At 41.8% G+C, this 18,970-nt stretch overlaps 3 protein-coding genes across 3 annotated transcripts; 1 reads left to right on the top strand and 2 right to left on the bottom strand.

The window, feature by feature from the left end:
* Nucleotides 1-132: 132 nt before the first annotated feature.
* bricd5 (BRICHOS domain containing 5) lies at nucleotides 133-5,316 on the top strand. The gene is made up of 6 exons (XM_008304316.1): nucleotides 133-225; nucleotides 441-578; nucleotides 666-815; nucleotides 1,253-1,363; nucleotides 2,573-2,720; nucleotides 5,176-5,316. The coding sequence occupies exons 1-6, from the start codon at nucleotides 172-174 to the stop codon at nucleotides 5,268-5,270; spliced, it is 696 nt and encodes a 231-aa protein (XP_008302538.1). The 5' UTR covers nucleotides 133-171; the 3' UTR covers nucleotides 5,271-5,316.
* A 480-nt stretch (nucleotides 5,317-5,796) lies between these two features.
* mlst8 (MTOR associated protein, LST8 homolog (S. cerevisiae)) lies at nucleotides 5,797-9,722 on the bottom strand. Its single transcript, XM_008304318.1, has 9 exons — nucleotides 9,660-9,722; nucleotides 9,239-9,398; nucleotides 8,467-8,518; nucleotides 8,221-8,383; nucleotides 8,066-8,141; nucleotides 7,783-7,935; nucleotides 7,555-7,679; nucleotides 7,159-7,322; nucleotides 5,797-6,452 (listed from the first exon to the last, which is right to left on the bottom strand). Exons 2-9 carry the CDS (start codon nucleotides 9,365-9,367, stop codon nucleotides 6,334-6,336), a joined length of 981 nt encoding a protein of 326 aa, XP_008302540.1. The 5' UTR covers nucleotides 9,368-9,398; nucleotides 9,660-9,722; the 3' UTR covers nucleotides 5,797-6,333.
* Nucleotides 9,723-10,395: 673 nt separating this feature from the next.
* Nucleotides 10,396-17,008, bottom strand: meiob (meiosis specific with OB-fold). Its single transcript, XM_008304319.1, has 13 exons — nucleotides 16,958-17,008; nucleotides 16,265-16,322; nucleotides 15,927-16,058; nucleotides 15,027-15,099; nucleotides 14,670-14,865; nucleotides 12,901-13,001; nucleotides 12,616-12,668; nucleotides 12,333-12,428; nucleotides 12,037-12,129; nucleotides 11,503-11,647; nucleotides 11,220-11,406; nucleotides 10,819-10,905; nucleotides 10,396-10,734 (listed from the first exon to the last, which is right to left on the bottom strand). Exons 1-13 carry the CDS (start codon nucleotides 17,006-17,008, stop codon nucleotides 10,621-10,623), a joined length of 1,386 nt encoding a protein of 461 aa, XP_008302541.1. The 3' UTR covers nucleotides 10,396-10,620.
* Nucleotides 17,009-18,970: the final 1,962 nt, after the last annotated feature.

Here is an 18,970-nt window from a genome sequence, read left to right on the forward strand (position 1 = left end):
GGGGAGGAGGAGGAGGGAGAGGAGGAGGAGGAAGGGGTGGAGGTCTGCGGTGACAAAAGAGACGCTGGCCAGGTGAGCCGAGTCTCAGTCAGCGCTGGTCATGACCACAGCTCCATGCCGATAGCTGCGAGAAGGGAGCAGACCGAGTGAGGAGCCGTCAAGGGACACAGGATGGTGAGGTGCTGGAAGCGTTCGGAGAACCGGCTGGAGGAAGCACAGTGCACGGTGAGTGGAGGCTGCTACACACTGGGCTGGTAAAGGGGTCAGAGCAGGGAGTTGTTTTGGTTTTTGCTGACATCTGTCCACTTACAGTACAATACAAGCAGCAACAGGTGTTCCACATGCTGAGAGTTACAGGAACCAGTCAATCTCATAGTAAAATGTGAAGTGCTGACTAAATACTGTGTCGCTGTTTCTCATGTGTGCAAACCTTTTTCCAGGATGGGGGTCCTGATGTGTCCTCCCGCTCCCACTTCCCACACAAGGCCTTCTGGCTCAGCCTCTCAGCCTCTCTCCTCCTGGTCGTCATCGCCCTCGGGTTGACGGGGCACCTCGGGTTGTCTCAGCCCCACTCTCCGGTACGTCTCCCACCTGCCTCATCCGCTAAAAACCCTCTTGTTATTACCCCAGTCGATGCGTTTGATCCAACACATCTGTGTCTGCAGTCCTTACAGATTGTGAGAATCACAGCTCCGGATCAGGCCGGCGCTCTGATCAACCAGTCGGCCGTCGTGGACCAGCAGAATGACCTGGTGACCTTTTCGGTTACCTCGCCGGCGAATCAGACGTCCACCGTGCTCTTCGATATAAAACGTGTAAGTGGATTTGCGTGAGATTTTCTGTATTTTGTCTCCAGTTGTTGCGAGATGCAAAGACAGGGGCGGAGCAAAAGCGTGGTCCAGGGGGGCCGCTTTGGACTAAAGTCTGGCCACCCCGCATAACGAACCGCTAAGTCCATTTGAGGACCACACACATAGAACTGGACTTTTATTGTAACTCCAATGTTATTCATATTGTAATATCGAGGATTATATAGAAAGACTTATTATATGATGATGATGAATATTAAAAGTAAGCAACCAAAAAAACTGAAAATTGTGCCAACCCAGTCTTAAGTACTGATCTGCTAATGTGCTGTAGTAATTTCAGTTGCATGTCTGACTTTCCAAAGGTGTCAACACCCTGTATTAGACGGAACAAGAAAGGTTCTTAGGTTCTGATAACTAAGACGTCTGTTGCTGTTGCGTTGCAGGGTTTGATATGCTACAAACCCGTCGACCAGGAGAGCTGCTTCCTCCGAGAGATGGAGCAGCCCGACTACGACAACGTCAACTCCCTCCTCCACGAGCCGACGCGCAAGGTAGCGAACATTTCGGCACGTGAGAACCAAACACTGGCGTTACACAATAGGGTTTTCCTCGCCGGATCAAAGCGTACTTTGGCATATTAAGGAAAAAGAAGGTTGCCCTTTTAGCTCTGCCAGGTGTTTCTAAAGCCGCAGCCTCGCTAATGTGCGAACTGGCATTTCTGTCCCTGCACCACTGAGCCAGGACCTGCTGGGTTTCATAGGTTTTGCATGACTTCCCGGCCGTGCCGCACAAAGAGAGGGGTGAAGCGTACATGAGGCCCCGAAGAGCCTCATAGTCTGCCTCTCTCGCCTCCACGGCTGAATTCCTCAGCACATCTGATCCCTCCGGCCCCCTCGGCGTGCCCGGGATCTTTTTACAGGAGGCTACGGCAGCGAGCCTGAGCCCTGGACCGGTGCACAATGGCCACTCTGTGCGAGGGCTTTTTAGCTTTTAAGACGCCTCTTTTGGATTAAAATACAGGTCGGCGCATTAGAAAGGGCCCGTGTGTGTCCGCTTGTTGGCAAATACCTGCATCTCCGCTATTGGTTCTGAATCGAGCCCTCAGATATGATTTGTGTGGGATTATCTGATTCTTAATTATGAGAGCATAGGAGAATGGCCCTGGCTGTGGTTAAATGGAGAGCAGAGACGAGATGTGGGAGCTCGCAGGTAAACTGAGAGGGAGTCCTGTTTGTCTCTCTTACCATCTTTCTGCACAATACCCCATTTCCACGCATCAAAAGCTACAGTTGAGTTTCTGATCCCGTCTCGTGGTGTCACGTATCTCATACAGCTCCTCAGTATTTAAACCTGGCTGTTGTGGTCATTTAATAGGCGGGACAGTGGTTGTGGTTTGTGTCCGTGTCGAGGCACAATGGTCTTCTTGGTCTTTTACTGCGGAGGAAAACTGGTTGTTACGTGACCCACTCGAGCACAACGGGGCTTTAAGTGGCTCACTATCAGAGCCAATCAGAGGTGTAAGTGGTGCAATTACACACAGCCTTTGTGACGAATAAGAGCGCAAATGTGCAACCATGTTGACCTCATCAGCCAAGACTTCAGGCTAATAGCAGATCGAGTTTCAGTTTTGCTTTTCTTTTCACCTTCTATGAGTTGAATATGATTCCTCACACTTATGAAGTAAAAGCTCAGGAGCTTCAGTTGTTTTATGCAGAAGATAAAGGTTCTGTTGTTGGATACTGACACTGCGGTTCTGTCCTCAGCAGTTCCAGCTGTCTGGGAATGAGACCCGGAGGCAGACGGAGTTCCTGGGAGTGCTGGCAGCCGGTCAGGTGAACGTGTCGTCGCTGGAGGAGCCTCTGCAGGCGTTGTGTCGGGACAGGTCTGTCCGCTGGACCAGGAGGGCCGAGGGTGAGACGGCTGCTTTGGCACGAGTGTCACGTATCATGTAAAAGAAAAGCTTTCAAGATTCAGACAAAAACAAGGTAGATGTCCTTAGTAGAGGGATATAGTTGCCCCTGCTGGCCGTGACTGCAGTGAGGCCCAGTAAACCAGGGATCTGTCCAACTTACCACAAAATAGGTGTTTTCTTTGGTTGGCTAGTTGTCCAAGGTGAAATGGGTACTATCCATGTACGCACTACATGTTATTTAAAATATCACCATCATAACATCACCAACAGAAAGCCCCAGCATGGTTACTTATCTGCACCAAATACCATAAATCTATCTTCCACTCTTTTGAAGGTAAACAGCATTTTCAAAAGAGTGACCTTTGACCTCTAGTGGAGCTGTGTTTGCACTAATTGACCCCAGAATCAAATCACTCTGAGGAGAGGCCATTTCTAGCTCACCTGTAAAATATCAACTTGTTAGACCTCCACCAACAGTCAATCTGCAGTTCAATATTACAGCCTGTCATTGTGTTGTGTAGAGCAGTTATACGGTGTTTGAGTGGGTGAGCTGGTGCGCTTAAACTGCAGCGAACTGGGAGGGTAAGTGAAGAAAGATGCAGGGACTTCATAGATCTGCACGCTCTCATGTTAGCAATAGTGTAGAGTTACATCTAAGTCATTTTCGGGTACGAAGGGATTGTTTTCATGGAAAGAAACGAGTATTTATGTGGCTTTGATACAGTTTTAAGAGTGTCGAGAGAGGGACTTAAACATTTATTCAGTTTCAATATCATTTGACTTGTTCTTGTAGGTTTACACCTTCAGTGGGAATTCTGGGTGACTTTTTTTGGAATAACAACTTCATGCTTCAGATCCTGGTCTCTCCATAACTTAAGGACAGCTGATGTAGTTCTAGCTTAGCCACTAATTTCTAAAGTAGTCTCACAAAACTCTAGTTTATCCTGAGAACCAAGAACTCCTTTACTCAGTCAACTAAAAATGGTTTCATTGTCAAATAATCTGTCAAATATTTCTGTCATTTTTATCTTAAATGCGGAAAATGTTTACATCTCCACCACAAACCAGTATTATCTGCTGAAATGATTTGTTTTGTCTGTCAATCTAAAACCCGACAATATTCAGTTAAATGAATTCTCACAAGTGGAAATCAGAGAATGCTGATGATCAAAACAGACCCCAGTTTATGTTCTGCCCGTCAAGTAATTGATGAAATGACTGATTGTCTCAGATATAAAAGTCAGCGCAGGTTTACTGGAAGACACCTACGTTTATACACTGATATTTTGGACATTTCAAATATTACTAATGTATGCGTGGTCATAGCCATCATTAGTCAGTGTCACCAGAGCCTGTAGACGTGTTAAGATTATTCCTGTGGCAGCTCCGTAACGAAGCAACTTGTCAGGCTGAAACCCAACTCTAATCTATGACGTACCGTGACCTTTCCACGGCAGTAAATGACCGGCTGAAAAACATGACGTACTTCACTGTACGCTCACTCAACAGCCTACATGGGGTGCTGCTGACAGGTTTGACCCTTTCGCAGCAAGTCGTCTAAATATTACTGATCAGGCAGCTTTTAAGCCATAAATATTATCTAAACTTAACCATCATGAGTGAAACGGATCAATTTTATCCTTTAATTTATTAATCTTTTAAACACAGAATGGTAATGAAATAATTCAGAATGAATGTCTCAAAAAATTCTGCCGTCTCTTTAACCCTCCTATTACCTTCAAATTTACTGACATCTTTTATCCTTGGGTTCAGTTTGACCCCAGCAATTTAACCCTCCAGAAAACTACCATAATTCAAGTTGTTACCCCAAGTTTATGTGTAAATAGTCTGAAAAAATTACATCAATGACTTAATTGGAGATGTTAAACATTGAATGAGGTCTAATTGACCCCAAAGATAACACTGGTCTACACCTATTTGGTGTCAAAGTTTTTTGAGCTGATTCTGGACAATTTGCTGAATCCAAACATTACACTGGTTTTGCTCAATGAGGTCAACGTTTTGATTTGATGAAACATGTAATTTACTTGTATTTACCTTTACAAATGTTTACGCTCATCAACTTTTGGATCATTTAGCTTATGAAAAGGATTAGAAAATGACATTTTTCCTCTAAAATCTGATTTCACATGAGAAATACTAAAATAAATCAATCGCTAATATCAAAACATGTAATCAATTTAGTGGCTAAATTTATTTAGTTTTTAATCGAGTTGGCATAAAAACCTGACCTGATACAGAAAAGTAGATGTCATTTTTGGATTCAGCGTTGCAAAAATGTCCTAAATCAGTTAAAAAATCCTAGACACCTTCAAAACAGTATCTTTTTGTAACCCAGTGTAATAGGAGGGTTAATCATCACTGGTTTTCCAGACTGACTCTTTCACAAAAGTCTGTATATACAATTCACTGTGGTGTCTCTATTTGTCCCAGGCCCAGGCAAACAGAGGCTGGTCTACTTCTGCATCGACATCTGCTTTCCCAGCAACATCTGCGTGTCTGTGTGTTTCTACTACCTGCCAGAGTGACTCTGTGTTCTCTGTTTCCTCCCAGCAAAAAGATCAGGGAAACAAAGTTGTCTTTTTTTTTTTTTTTTTGCTCCCTCTGAAAGCGACGCAGGGCCCGTTTGCTCCCTCTAACAAGAAAAAAAAAAAAGCAGAACAAAACCCAGCTTTGACTGTTTCCTTTGTGCCATACAGTCGCCAGTAAACCAGCTGAAGCAGCCAACCCTTCCAGTCCGTTTCCATCCTTCCGAGAGAGAAGAGATGGAGACAGGCTGTCATGGTTATCGCCAAATCCCCATCGTCACTCCCTTCATGTATAATACCCTCTCTGGTGGCACACTTCAGAGATTACAGAGGAAAGATTCCCCCCCGCCTTTTTTTTTTTGTACATGCCTCTAATTGTATTTCCCGTAACCTACTGCTGCAGTGTAATTATGTGTAACCGTTCCCGTTGCAATGTCAGTGTTCTGATCTGTCCAATAAAAGACACGTACTGTGGGTATTTATGGCCAATTTCTCTTCATTAGTTTGAAAAAGGAAAGACTTGTCCTTGAAATTGCTGCACATAGTTTATTCTCAAGGCTTTCTGCTTCTCGTGTGATCACTCAGAACAGCAGACTTTACAACTTAACTTGGAATAAAGAGTATCAAATGAATTACACATGGCACGCAGCGGAGAATAATCGATTTTACAGCACATCCAAGCACAAATTAACATAAATAACGTGGTCCTTTTGATGTAATAAATATGGTGCTCTGTACAAAACAGAGGCTTGTATCAGTTTCTTGTTATGGAAAGATTTTGTACTCATGGTGAAAATTTGTGCCAAAAAGAGGTGCTTGGCCCTTTAAGGTTAGCTAATGTATGTTTTGGCCGTGTCGCTCTGCTGAATACTTCCAGGTATCTGCCACAGAGAGTCACTGTGATGTTCAAACACAAGCCTCCAGTTTTTCTCTAGACGATGGCTCCCACTAATCTGACGCACCTTCTGGGAATTGAGTCACAACCTCCAAAGACTTTCCGTCCTGCGTTTGCACCCAGTGTCCGATATCCTCGGTGGCTTCATGTCCTCCTCCATCCTCCTCCTCAGCCCAGCACGCTGTCGTTAAAGGCCAGACACACTACGGCCTTCTGGTGGCCGCTGTATTCCCTCTTGATCTCGCCGGTCTCCACGCACCACAGGCGAGCCAGGTTGTCTGAGGACGCTGTGGACAGGAAATAAGGAGTTTAATGTTTGTCCTACTTCCACCAACTAAATATTCAGCAGTAATAAAAGAAAAAAGGTTGTGACTTTATTCTAAACTTCCTGTGTGTGTCAGGAGAGAAAAGAAATCTTCCTTTTACAGATTGTTCCTCTTCATGCTGGAGGCCAACGTTCGGGTGGTAACTGAAGAAACCATGAGACGCCCTAAACTCTTATCTTACAAATGCATACATTCAGATTGAGAGCTTTTCGACTTTATCAGTAGCAGTTGCACAACTCTAAAACAAATTCTGCATTACTGCTGTAAGGCCACGCTGTCAGATTTTCACTGCACATCTATCAAGACCAAAAGAATGCATGTTAACAATATTACTGCTACTGGTATATTGTGTGTTTTTTTTTCTATTTCTGGTTAAATAATTACACCAAAAGTACTCAAAAGATAGAGCTGTACCGTGACATCCCTCCTGCTGGGACTAAATCCTTGACCCTTGTTTTTCAGTTTGTCACAAATTGAACTTTTAAAATCACAAAAAATGATGCGCTTTGTATTATATTGTTGTTTACGAGGATGCATTTACACCTGAAGGAAAGTAACCCTGCTTGACTGACAGTAATTTATGATCTCTCTGTAGAATGACAGCGACGTCAGTGTAATGACTGTAGGATTGCAGTAATAACCCGTCTTCCAGGGCTCATGTACACACCGGTAACAATATACTGAGAGTCTCCGGAGAAAGCACAGTCCCACATCCAGCCTCTGGACGTCTCTCCGGGGTTGTTGCTCTTGATGCTCAGCTCCGTCATCAGCGAGAAGTTGGACGTCCTCCAGATCTTACAGGTCTGGTCTGCTGAGCAGGTGGCCAGTAGTCTGAGGATGATGACAAAAGCAAAACATCAGTAAAGGAAACATCTTTGCCAAGCGAATATATCACAAAATACAAAGATAATGTTGCGATTTGTCAGCTGTAGGAGATTTTCAGAGGGCAACAGCATCTCACTTGGTGGAAAAGATGCATTTTTGAGTTTTTTATGTCGTTACAGTCAGGGGTGTCCCAACAGACAGGAAAACATTTAGGTATATAGAGAAGGAGGACACTGACGTGGAATCGGGGCTGAACTTGCAGCGTAGAGAGTAGCGTTTATGTGCAGGGATCTTAGTCTTGGGAATGAGCTGAGTCACTTCATCTCCGATGCCTCCAGCAAGGTTCCACACATAACAGTTTCCCTGTCAACAAAAAGAAAAAAACAAGAAACCACAAGGCAGGTTTTAACAGTTTAACATTCCAGTGTTTAATTAACAGTGACACGTAGGTGTTCCAGGTACTGACTGAGCTGTTGACTGCTGCCATGTAGCTGGCATCTGGGTCAATGTGAACGGAGTTGATTGAAACTTCTGGCTCAGGAATGAGCTGTTCGTTGTGGTCAGTCTTCAGATCCCAGATGTGAATCACTCCACTCTGGTCTCCAACTATCAGCTCTGCCTGAAAAACACGCAGTATACCCACATGTTTGGCACCAAGCACACACACTCGAAAGAATCATTTTAGATCTTAGATCAGTAACCAACAGTGTTATGTCACTTTATGGATTAGGATATACTGTGGATCTCACCTGGTTGGGATGCAGACACACACAGTTGATCGGAGCATTTACTTGGAAGATCCTCTGACACTGCAGATTTCTTGATCTACAGGAAAAGCAGCAATAACAGTTAGTTGTTGTTTATCGCTAAGTAAATACAGGCCACTGAGCTCGCCTTGCAGTACCTCAGGTCCCATATGCGAGCCATGCAGTCCTCTCCTCCCGTGTACATCCAGCGTCCATCTTCATGAAAGCCCACCGACGTGATGTTCTTGCTGACTCCGTCGTAGTTGATGACTGGGTTTGGGTTGTTGGAATTCAGGTCGTACATGCGGATGTGCTGATAACCTTAAAAGCAGCAAACATACCGTGAAACACAGCAGCAGTAATGTAACACATGAAGAGTAAAAGCAGGGATATTCTTCACTAACCTGCAGCGGCAATCATACTCCTGTCAGGTGTGACCTCGAGTGAATTTACTTGCTGGAGGGAAATGTTAGGGAAGTGGATTTTTCAGGTTGTTTCTATAGTTCATTCTCACAAGTGCGATGCATAGAGTTAATGTCATTGCCGATGCTGCATGTGGATTTTTGTCCTACTCTTCCCAAACGGCTTGGTGAAGTATCACATTGTCCAGACACATCCATCCAGACAAGAAAAATCCTAGTTGACAAATGGTGCAGTTGTGGACATTTAAGCGACTGGCTATGGGTCTAACTGGCATGCCAGCAGCCCAACAGCCTGTTTTCATCTTTTTCTTGTCATCTGTGGCATTGTGTCAGTTCTATAAAGTTGCATTTTAAGGTGGAGTTCTGTAGCCACTGGTCACGTTATCTGATTGCTGTCCTTTGTGGCCTAACTAAGTGGTTGAAATTAAAAATCAAAAAGTTTTGGTGGACAATTCGCAAAATTTAGATGAAATTTTTACGTTTTTTTCTCCACATCTGGAAAAAAAAATAATATTTGCACGCTACATTTATATTGTTCAGGATTTGTGAACAAGTGTCCTCTTCTAGTAGATAACAGAAGGTCAAACTGCAGCAGTGACAACATCCACAGACACATAAACAGCAGCTGTTTTGACACCAACATATCTGATGTAAGAGAGACATTTAGGGGATTTCATGCTTCAGAAAACAGCAGAATCTCTGTGTCAGTGTCTGCATGTCCCAGAAGGGTGTCTGTCAGTCAGAGTGAGGATACGGAGTCCTGGTGCTGCACTGTCCTGGTGCAGATCCCGCTGTGGGCCTGCCAGAAGCGGACAGTGTGGTCGTATCCAGCCGTGGCCAGAATGACCGGGTCGCTGCCCACCGTCCCCTGGTTCACATTCATGCTGGACAGCTGGCTGTCAGTTAGTCACACACTGCAGGGGAATATATTAAACAGTAATGAGCTACAGTTTGGTTCTGCTTTACAGGAATGTAGTTAAATCACAACGTTTAACTAACAGAACAAACTTAACATCCAAGCTAACGTTAGCACGACCTGCTAGCTAAGCTTAACGGGAACGAAATCTATACAACGAACGGTTCTACTTTAAGCTTCAAAACTTTCAACTGTAATAAAAATGTACTACTTCAGACAAAACCTGACTAACAGCAGAAATCTGCAAAGTTTTCATCACCTTCTGCTGTTGGTGTTGACGACAAATCAGTACGTCTCCTTAATGTGTCCCCTAGCTACATGCCTCCGTGTTTCAAAGGTTCCGTTTCAGTATTTAATGCTCTACCGCCATCTGCTGCTGATTTGTCATAACAGGACAAATGGACAATAGAACTACAGTGAGGACCTGTGGCTCTGGGAAACTTGGCATTTTATTTATTTAACTTACATTTGTACACCTGGGACAATGCCATATTCACAAAAAGAGACGGGGGACTCCAAAAACAGATTTTGGGCATTTTTCTGACAAGCTGCATCAATACGGCGCCACCATGAGAGACCTTAAAAACATAGAGGCAATGAAAACAAATTATATTTTCCACAGTTGTTTTATGGACAGCAACTTTTTTCTGAATTATGCATGCCTCTCCTTTCTTTTGGTGCAATGTAAAAACAACAATTGTGATAAAACAGTAAGATTACATTTAATTCAAGTAAACTGATTTTAAATATGCTAATTAAAATAAGGATAAAATATCCAGATCAAGACATAAATCTAGTTTAAAACTGTCCATTTAAATGCACTGTTAATGTGTGTGTGGCACCTACATGACCACGTATCTAAACTTAGAAAATGTTCCCATTGTCTAATTTGTGTGTATTTATAGGTGTGTTTTCAAATCCAGGTTGCTGAATAAAGTTAATCCATTATAATACAGCTTAATAGACAAAATACTTTTTTTTTTTTTTTTGAAAATGAACAATTTATTTAACACAGCTTAAACATTAAACCAGCCAACAGCATGTTTTTCAATAAATACATTTAGATAAATAAGTTAAATAAATAATGTGGACCAAACAGACCATTTTTCTGACTATGAAACTGCCCACATGTTTAAACGTCTACAGATATCTCAGTCTGAACACTTTGTAGCAAACAGCAGGTAAAGCAGACAACTGAACACATGCACTCTCCTGTTCTGTCAGTGCTGCTGCAGCAGAGCAGACATGTGCTGTTTAACCTCCCCTGGATCTGCCAGTGAGCAGGACAGAATGGTCCCCCGGACCCCCGTCTTTAGCTTCGTAGAAGAGAAGACCTACAACATATCACAAGATTTCTTTAACACTGTAATTTAGATTCATAGCGAACCCGCATAACACAAAACCACAAGCGGCAGTACCTTCACATATATTTTGCACCTCTCCAAAAGAAATTTCATCTTCATTGCAGTCCGCTCGTCTTCTGTCAAACTGGTGAACTCCTCTGTCTGCAACGCATCAAACAAACGTGCTGTTTGTCTCAGATGAAGCACAGACACAACATCTTTCATATACTAATAATTTGAATGATAACCCCAAAATCTATGTGCAAATCTGTGAGGTTTTCAGTTATTTCCAACCATTTGTAAGACATGGCTTCAACTGACAATGATTTAATTACGATTCCAAACCTGCACAGAATTTGAAGTTTAGTCAAAGCACAGGAGAACACGGACATATATTTCATGGGATGCATACAGGACATGTTGAGTGTTTTCCATATTTAGACTAAATAACGATCCTTCTGTGAAGCGGTACTGACTGTGCAGCCAAGCGTCTTCTCTGCCACTGGGCTGCTGAGGATGCAGGCGTGCAGGGTGTCGGTGTGGTCCGATACGTCCACCATTAGGTCGAAGCCTGTGGTGGCTGAAAAAGCTTGATCCCTCCCCGGACACAGCTGGTTGGTGCAGCTCAGCATGTCCTCAGATGCCAGGAACCTACACCTGGAGCTGAGACACAAGAGACAATGGAGAGTGGCTGACAGACGTATCGCAGTATACACACACAATTTAATAATTCTTCCACTCTATGTTCTGTGAACTTACCATCGCGTCCGGATGACTTTTGAAACTGAGGAGTCGAGGTCAAGCTTGGAGATGAAGCTGTACGTGATGCCAAATAAAGCTTCAGGACTCTCCTGGACCTTCTGCTTCAGCTGTCTCACTGTGTACACGTCAGTGATGGATTCCACTGCACAGACGACAACAGACACTCCTATCTACAACTGCAGTCTTTTTGTAGGCGCCTCTGTTTGGCAAATTTAGAGAGAAAGGTGCTGCTGGTGTCCCTCAAACAACCAATGATCACGGAAGGGAATAATGACGAAGGAAGGTGGAGGAATTACAACCAAAAAAATGGCGTAAAAAATCCAGGCACCCTTACAAAAGTTCTAGCTGACATGTGTTAGTGTGTTTTAGTTTGTCTCTAACCCACTGAAGTAAGGTCCTTGTATTTTTCAAACCCACTTTCAATGGCAGGACCTTGATTTTAGTTGTAATTCTTCCCCCTCCTTCATTCTTACATTTTCTTAACACACAGCAAGACCTGATTCCACTAAGAATGAAGCGAATACAACCTACCAGGCATGTCCTCTGGAGTCTCATCTTGATCCAGAGCTCCAGATTCTAACAATTGTTTGGCATAGCTGAACAGCAAACTGGCCTCTTTCATGTCTGAGAACAAAATATAATTGCCTTTGACATGTATTCCTCACTGAAAACTGTTTATTTGCACAGCAGGAGGCTGGTGTTTCTACTTGCACTGGACACCACAACTGATGGTTCGTATCCTAAACCAGCAGTTCAGTGTTGTTTCTGATTGATTGCACAATAAATGGCTCAATCAGATGTTGTGTTTTGTCGCTGTGGTTTCTTACCGGGATTGACAGTGATTATGCTTCTTGAGGTAACAGTTGCCACCATGCCGCTGCGAAAGCTGTCAAAGCTAATCTTGGCATCGGCTATGAAGAGGACTTTGAATGAAGAATAAAAGTTAAAACAACAGAAAGTTATCTCAAACATAAACACACAGTCACATCTCAGATATCCGCTGCTGTGTTTCTCTTCAGTACAGTATGCTAACGCGACATGACAGGCGGGAATAACAGTTAAATAAAGATTCATTTTGTGGCTGAGAACGAGCAGCAGCTGTTAGCCTACCCGTCTTCTTGGGTATCAAAGTCTGCATGAGCTGAATGGCCTCTCTGTCCCAGCTGTAAGTGAAGCAGAGGTCAGGGAGTCACTCGGGGGAGAGCGCAGAGAAAATCAAACGCACATGCAGTTCAGGGGGTTAATCTAAAGCTTTGTGTCACCAAAGTAAATTTGCGGCGAGCTAAAGATGCACAGTGGTCGCTCCGAGAGGCAGTAAGATGGAACATGGCGCAAAAGCAACAGAAGCAATAAATCTCTATTCGGTTTCCAAATTAATAAATGGCCGTGACGGACCAGACGAGGGGGAAGGAGGAGACTGAGTCATCAAAGAGCTTCACTTCCAGCCGCTGCCCTTTGCGTCCGTCTGAAGTGGTGAACTGCTTCGTCACTCCAATCTGAAAATGTAAACAGAATCATGTGAGCTTCCTATCACAGTATCTTCCCCTTCATGTAAAAAAAAAAACATGCAGTGACATTAAACGCAGGGTGGGTCTGGCCTCCCTGTGAACTCTGAAGCACGTCTTCAGGGCCATTATGGTGAGCTGGTATGTTCCAAGCCTACAACAAGTATTCACCATGGAACCACACAGACAAAACAGCCACACTGAAGTCTATTTGGAAACGTATGAGATATGAATTAGGTACATTTAGAAATCTCGGACATATCTGATTTGCAAAGTTGCTTTAACTGATGAAATATTTGCCAAGCATCCACAGTCATTGTCGGAAACGTCCCACTTCACGCTTATCAGGCTTTCCGCCGCAGCCTCACTGACAGGTACCATGACTTTTCCATGACCGCCTTTCATAATGACCACTTTTTAACTACCCTTCCCTCCTTGGTGATGTTGTGTTTCAGCTCAGGAAAATTTAACAGCCCATTTTCCACCGTAGTTGAGCTCACAGTGGAGAATAACCACCATCTAGTGCAATCAGTGCGTGAGAAAAGTTGGAAAATACTTTTTGGTTTTACAGTGAGATAATCAATTTTACTCCTGTTTGAAAAACACCTTTGAAAAAAGTACGATATCTGGATACATTTCATGACCAGTTTGAACCATGACTGATTCAATGACCGACTTATTTGATTGCGGATCATGACCGTTAGCCCACAAAGACCTTCTGAGCAGGAGTCTTTTTTTTTTTTTTAAAGACTCAGTTGATCATTTAAACAAACTTTAAACATATTTAATTATCTATAACTATAAACCTATAACTGTCTATTTCTTGAGGGAATTAACATACTAATAGCTGCTTCAACTACCAAAACTTGTTTGGACAAAATGGGGAATCTGAAAATTAAGTATTAAAAATAAACCAAGTGGAGAGCAGGCTGCATGATCTTAATGGAAAATTCTTCCCTAAAATATTCAGGCAAAGTAACACGAGGCTGCAATTTCCAGCCCTTTGAAGTCCTTCTGGATGGACGTGCCGACCCGACTAGTTTCCATTCTTAAAAGAATCACAAAAATAAAAGCAAATACTTTTTTTTCCCACCAAGAGTGGCTTTCAGTGTGGAAAGTAGTTTGACATTTCAGGAATTTTGCTTAGCTGCTGTCCTTCCAAGAGTCAGATTGGAAGATTAATACTTCTCTAAAGTCTGAGGTGTGTATATCAGGTTGTCAGCATTTGCTTAGATAACAATATCCAGCCACTCTAGAGCTCAATTATCAACCCTTTGTATCTCAGATTTTATTAGCTTTGGAGCGAACCTGCTAAGGTAAGCTACTCGGGGTAACTTTATATATCACACTTTATCACTTGTCAAGAAAGCAAATAAGCACATTTCCTAAAATAAAAAACAGAACTACACTATTTTTCCTCCAACACTGTCATTCTACTGACTTCACTTATATATATATAAAAAAAAAACAAGAAATCAATATCCAACGTAAAAGCTCATCAGACAGGCTTAAGAAAATATGGGCACAACAAACAAATTAAAAGCTCTGTGAAAAACAGCTTCTGGAAATGCTTAAACTGATCTATAAAAGCTTGAGCGTAACCAAGAGGAACTTTTGTAGTAACACTGTTTATGAGGCTGTGGCCTTAATGTGTCCTACCAGCTTCACTGCAGCCAGTACATTTATCACGGAGCCGTCCAGCTTTTGTCCGTTGGCCACTATGTCTACCAGAGAGTAGAAATCGCTGGAGTCTTTGGGAGGCAGGTGAATCAATGGCAGCAGCAGCTCAACAGTCTCCGTGTCAGCACACGGACTCACCAGGGAATGAGCCTCCGTCACCAGCAGCCTGTAGTGGCTGAAACAGCAGAAACAGGCCTTTCAAACACTGAGTCTTTTGACACCATCATTGGATGTTACACGCTGTTACATCATATTTTACTCAGTGTGACACTGTGTTCAGCTTAAAGCCCAGCAGGGCGAACATGATACAACATCTGTGTTAAAAGTTTGAATTACCTTGGTGTCGTAGGGCTGAATCGGTCTCCTTTCTCCAAGTCTTTGGTGGCAACTAAAGGATTTTCAATTGTGACTGGAAGGAATAACAGGAAACAGTTCAGTTCACTGATATTTCATTGAATGAATGTCCTGACTTCCTGAGCATCATCACTACAGTTGTATGGGTAAAGTTTAGATTTAAAGTTAACAAACATTTTTTGTAATTATCCTGTTATTACGTTGATTTTTGCGAGTGCAGCCTGATTTTTCACTCCAAGAAAAGATGTACAAGTGCAGGTTTGTCAGAAGAGCATGCTGAGTCTTTGTACATGTAAACTGACAATGAAGTGTTCAAAACTGGCATCAACAAAGCTGAACATGAGTGTAGTTTCATTTTGTAGTCTTTTTATTAATCTGGATACTATATCTTTAGTTTAATACTTGTGTTGACTTTTATGTCAAACATGTCATGAGATGTGTTAATTTGTGTGAACTGTAACGTGTAACGTATGTTTTGAAATATATGTCAAATATTTTAAAGGAGAATAGTTATAATCCAGGGCACAGCGAAGGGAGATCCTGACAAATACACAAAATATGCTGATAAAGAAAGTCATCTCTTTCGTTGGCATTTTAAAAACAAAACAATTAAATATATATGGGGTTTTTTTTAGGTTTTTTTTTTTTTTGCCTTTTGTGCCTTCATTTGAAAGTGTAGTGAAGCGGGGGGAGGAAAGTGGAGCAGAAGAATGGGGGAAGGACCTGCAGCAAAGTGTCATGAACCGGATTCAAACTCACTATCACTGTGTCAGGGACTTCAGCCCCTGCACATGGGACGCCAGCTCAACCAAGACCCCCTAAATACAGTTTACTACTTTTACTTTTCGAGGCTTGTGAGAGCTTTAAGATTGACTTCCCCACCACAGTCTCCAATGCTGAAGCTGTTGGAGAGCCCATTGATATATGTGTCGTTTCCCCAGGCTGAGACATTGATGAAGAAGTCAGGTGAGTCCTTGATGGTGAAGCCACAAGTGAATCTGTCAGTACTTGAATCTGAAATTCAAACATGTAGATCTGGTTAGTGAAGTGAGAGAAACTGAGAGAAAGAAGACAGAAAGACTCAACGAGTATTAAAAACCATCACCAGGAGAGGGAGCTGGTGTACAAGGGAGTACAGTGGAGGACTGTTAGAAGAAGTTTGTGGATAACAGTTTACTGTATATGCACTAGCAGAAAGAAAGAAAGAAACTGGTACTAACTTTTTCTGTCAGGGAAGCTTTTGACATCAGTTTTTCCAATAACGATGCCAACCACTTTCTGAAAAAAACATTAGAGACAAGAACAGTGAGCGGAACTGTATATGATGATGTTAATAATTCAAAACAGATTACAAAACAAACAAAGTAAAACAGGCCTGAAAATAGACCATTTTCCATCAGTGTACAACAACAGCTGAAAAAAAAAGAAATCCAAGGCTATTAGACACAGATTTTGTTTTAGGGACTTCTGCAAGAAAGAAATTACATTTAGAGCTTTTCCTGGCCCAGACTGGGCGTTCACACACGATGGTAAGGACAATCAGTCTGCACAGAATACACTGTATGTTGAACCCTTTAAATAAGATTTCTTCGGGAAACATTTTTAAGTTATTAGAAGTTCTTTTAGCAATGTCATCGCTGAATTGAGCTTGTTACAGGTTTATCCAGAAACCCCCTAAACAAGCAAAGTTAGAGCAAGAGCAATGAATCTGCATGGCCTTATCTGACAGGAAACCATGCATTTTCTTGCTATTTCTGACCAATGATAAACAAAAGTGTCTGAACAAACCTGCTTAAGACTTTTTTTCATAATTTTGGTGCTGATGATTTTCCTTTGGAGTATGCCTAAAATGTCTTTGAGGTTGTCCAAAAATGTTACATCAAAGTAATTGGTGGAAAATCATCTGTACTCACCGGATGAGAGATGTTGGGATGCAGCTCAGAGATGTTAACATAGGCAGCCATTTTGTTCGCTCATTATACTGGAGCAGTTTGGTTTTTATAGCAATTAGAGACTCTGGTAAATGAGGAAAAGCAAATAAAGCAATGAAAGTTAACATATGGGTTTTAGTTCCACCTGGACATTAAATATTCATGCATTTTATGTTTTCTAAAATTAGCTAAAACCAAACATTAAAATCAGACATTAGCTAAAACCGACTGGTAGCTTAGACCAAACATTAGCTTGTTAGCTTAAACCAACGAACAGCTGCTCACTTGGTTAAATAGCCAGCTAAATGGTGAAATTTATCAAATGTTTTTCACACCGAGTTTGAATAAAACAGCTACATATCAGTCCCCAGACTTAATGGTGTTTAAATTAAGCCTAGCTTTGTTGTTTTTTACCTCTCTACGTCTCCTCTCTTCAAAGTCTACCGGAGTTTTCGCGGTCAGATGCTGCCTTCACTGCTGTCGGAAATATCACACTTGTCCAATAATAAAAGAAAAAAGACAGAGAAACAAATAAAAACAATAATAGTAATAATAGTCAAAAAGTCAAAACGAAGCTCTGCAATTTCTACAGCCCACAGTAGAGCATACTCATATGTACCACTGGGGGGTTTTAACTTAAATATTTACACGAGTTAGCTAAATGTGTGTAATTTTGTAAGGTCTTTAGTATTTATATTAATCAGATAAATTAGTGTCATAATTAATAATGTGAGGACATGTGTAATGTTGTTTATTTATGGGAAACATCTTTTGGTCAATGTCAACTGTTTTAAGTATGATATATAAATAATGGTGACTTGACTTAACTGACTTAGTTACAGTAGGTAAAAAAGGTCAGTGAAGTGGCCATTGTCTTAATATTATTTGGCATTACAAGCTGTATGCTGGTGTTCAATGGAAATTAAGGAGTTGCACATGAATTAATTCCTACAGGGCTGAAACTAATGGTTATTTTCATTGAACAGTCTGTGGATTCTTTTCTCGATTAATAAATTAGTTGCCAGGTCTATTAAATGTCAGAAAACTGTAAAAAAAATGTTGATCAAAGGTGATGTTCTTAAATGTCTTCGTCTGTCTAGAACTCAAAAATATTCAGCTTACTGTCCCAGAGGAGTGAAAAAACACAAAATATTCACATGAGAAGTTAGAATCAGTTAAGTTTACTTTTTTTTTTTTTTTTAAATTAAAAAAAGTACTCAAACTGATCAATCGATTATCGAGGTAGATGGAAATTGATTTAATAGTTGACAACTAATCGGTTAATTGATTTACACTTTTATAAATCATCTTTCCAGTTCATCTACCTGGCAAAAAAGTTCTGATTGCATGAAAAGTGTCTTTTCCTCCTCATAATAATGTCACAACCTGATAAAAACACATGAACTGCTCGTAATAATTTAGATAAAATGATTTTAATGTCACCCTGCTGCAATTTTAAACCTAACTGGTTTGACTAACCGTGATAAATGGAAATCTTTGTCATAGTAATGAATAGAGACCAGACTCTATTCATCTACTGTTTTGATAGACTTTATGTCAGGTTGCTCAGGATTACCTCAGTTTTAACACACCTTAAGCACGGTAAACACCTTTACAGCTGTGCAAACACGCAGTGAAATGGGACCAAACAACACAGCTGCTGTTACTGATGGATGTGACTGGAAGCTGTCAGCGATACGCACCGACGTTCACATTATATTTGAGCACTCCGTGAGTCATGTGTTTGAAATTCTCAGACCTCAGACTTTAATATTACCTTGATGATCCACGCCAGCCATCAGTCACAGCGCGGGATTTGTTCTCGGACAGCTCTGCCGAGACGCACTTGGCAGTTTCCTGGTTTGTTTTGATAGCACAAAGCTGCATTTGACACATGATACTGTCTCATGCACGTAAGCAGGAATCAAAAGGTGTAACAGTAAACCCTCATTCAGCTTCACACAGCCTTGTTCCTCTTCCATGGTGACTAATCCT

This window comes from Stegastes partitus, unplaced genomic scaffold (assembly GCF_000690725.1).
Source record: "Stegastes partitus isolate 25-593 unplaced genomic scaffold, Stegastes_partitus-1.0.2 Scaffold2187, whole genome shotgun sequence".
NCBI lineage: Eukaryota > Metazoa > Chordata > Actinopteri > Pomacentridae > Stegastes > Stegastes partitus.

Excerpts from the sequence above, each read along its gene's own strand:
- bricd5 (XM_008304316.1), top strand. The coding sequence starts at position 172 with ATGGTGAGGTGCTGGAAGCGTTCGGAGAACCGGCTGGAGGAAGCACAG. Across the intron at positions 579-665 it reads TGTCTCAGCCCCACTCTCCG|TCCTTACAGATTGTGAGAAT; the intron begins GTACGTCTCCCA and ends CTGTGTCTGCAG. Across the intron at positions 1,364-2,572 it reads ACGAGCCGACGCGCAAGGTA|CAGTTCCAGCTGTCTGGGAA; the intron begins GCGAACATTTCG and ends TTCTGTCCTCAG.
- mlst8 (XM_008304318.1), bottom strand. The coding sequence starts at position 9,367 with ATGAATGTGAACCAGGGGACGGTGGGCAGCGACCCGGTCATTCTGGCC. Across the intron at positions 8,142-8,220 it reads GCTCGCATATGGGACCTGAG|ATCAAGAAATCTGCAGTGTC; the intron begins GTACTGCAAGGC and ends CTTTTCCTGTAG. Across the intron at positions 7,680-7,782 it reads TGGCAGCAGTCAACAGCTCA|GGAAACTGTTATGTGTGGAA; the intron begins GTCAGTACCTGG and ends TTTTGTTGACAG.
- meiob (XM_008304319.1), bottom strand. The coding sequence starts at position 17,008 with ATGGCTGCCTATGTTAACATCTCTGAGCTGCATCCCAACATCTCTCAT. Across the intron at positions 12,669-12,900 it reads TCCTCCTTCCCCCTCGTCTG|CTGGGACAGAGAGGCCATTC; the intron begins GTCCGTCACGGC and ends CTTCACTTACAG. Across the intron at positions 11,648-12,036 it reads GACTCCAGAGGACATGCCTG|TGGAATCCATCACTGACGTG; the intron begins GTAGGTTGTATT and ends TCGTCTGTGCAG.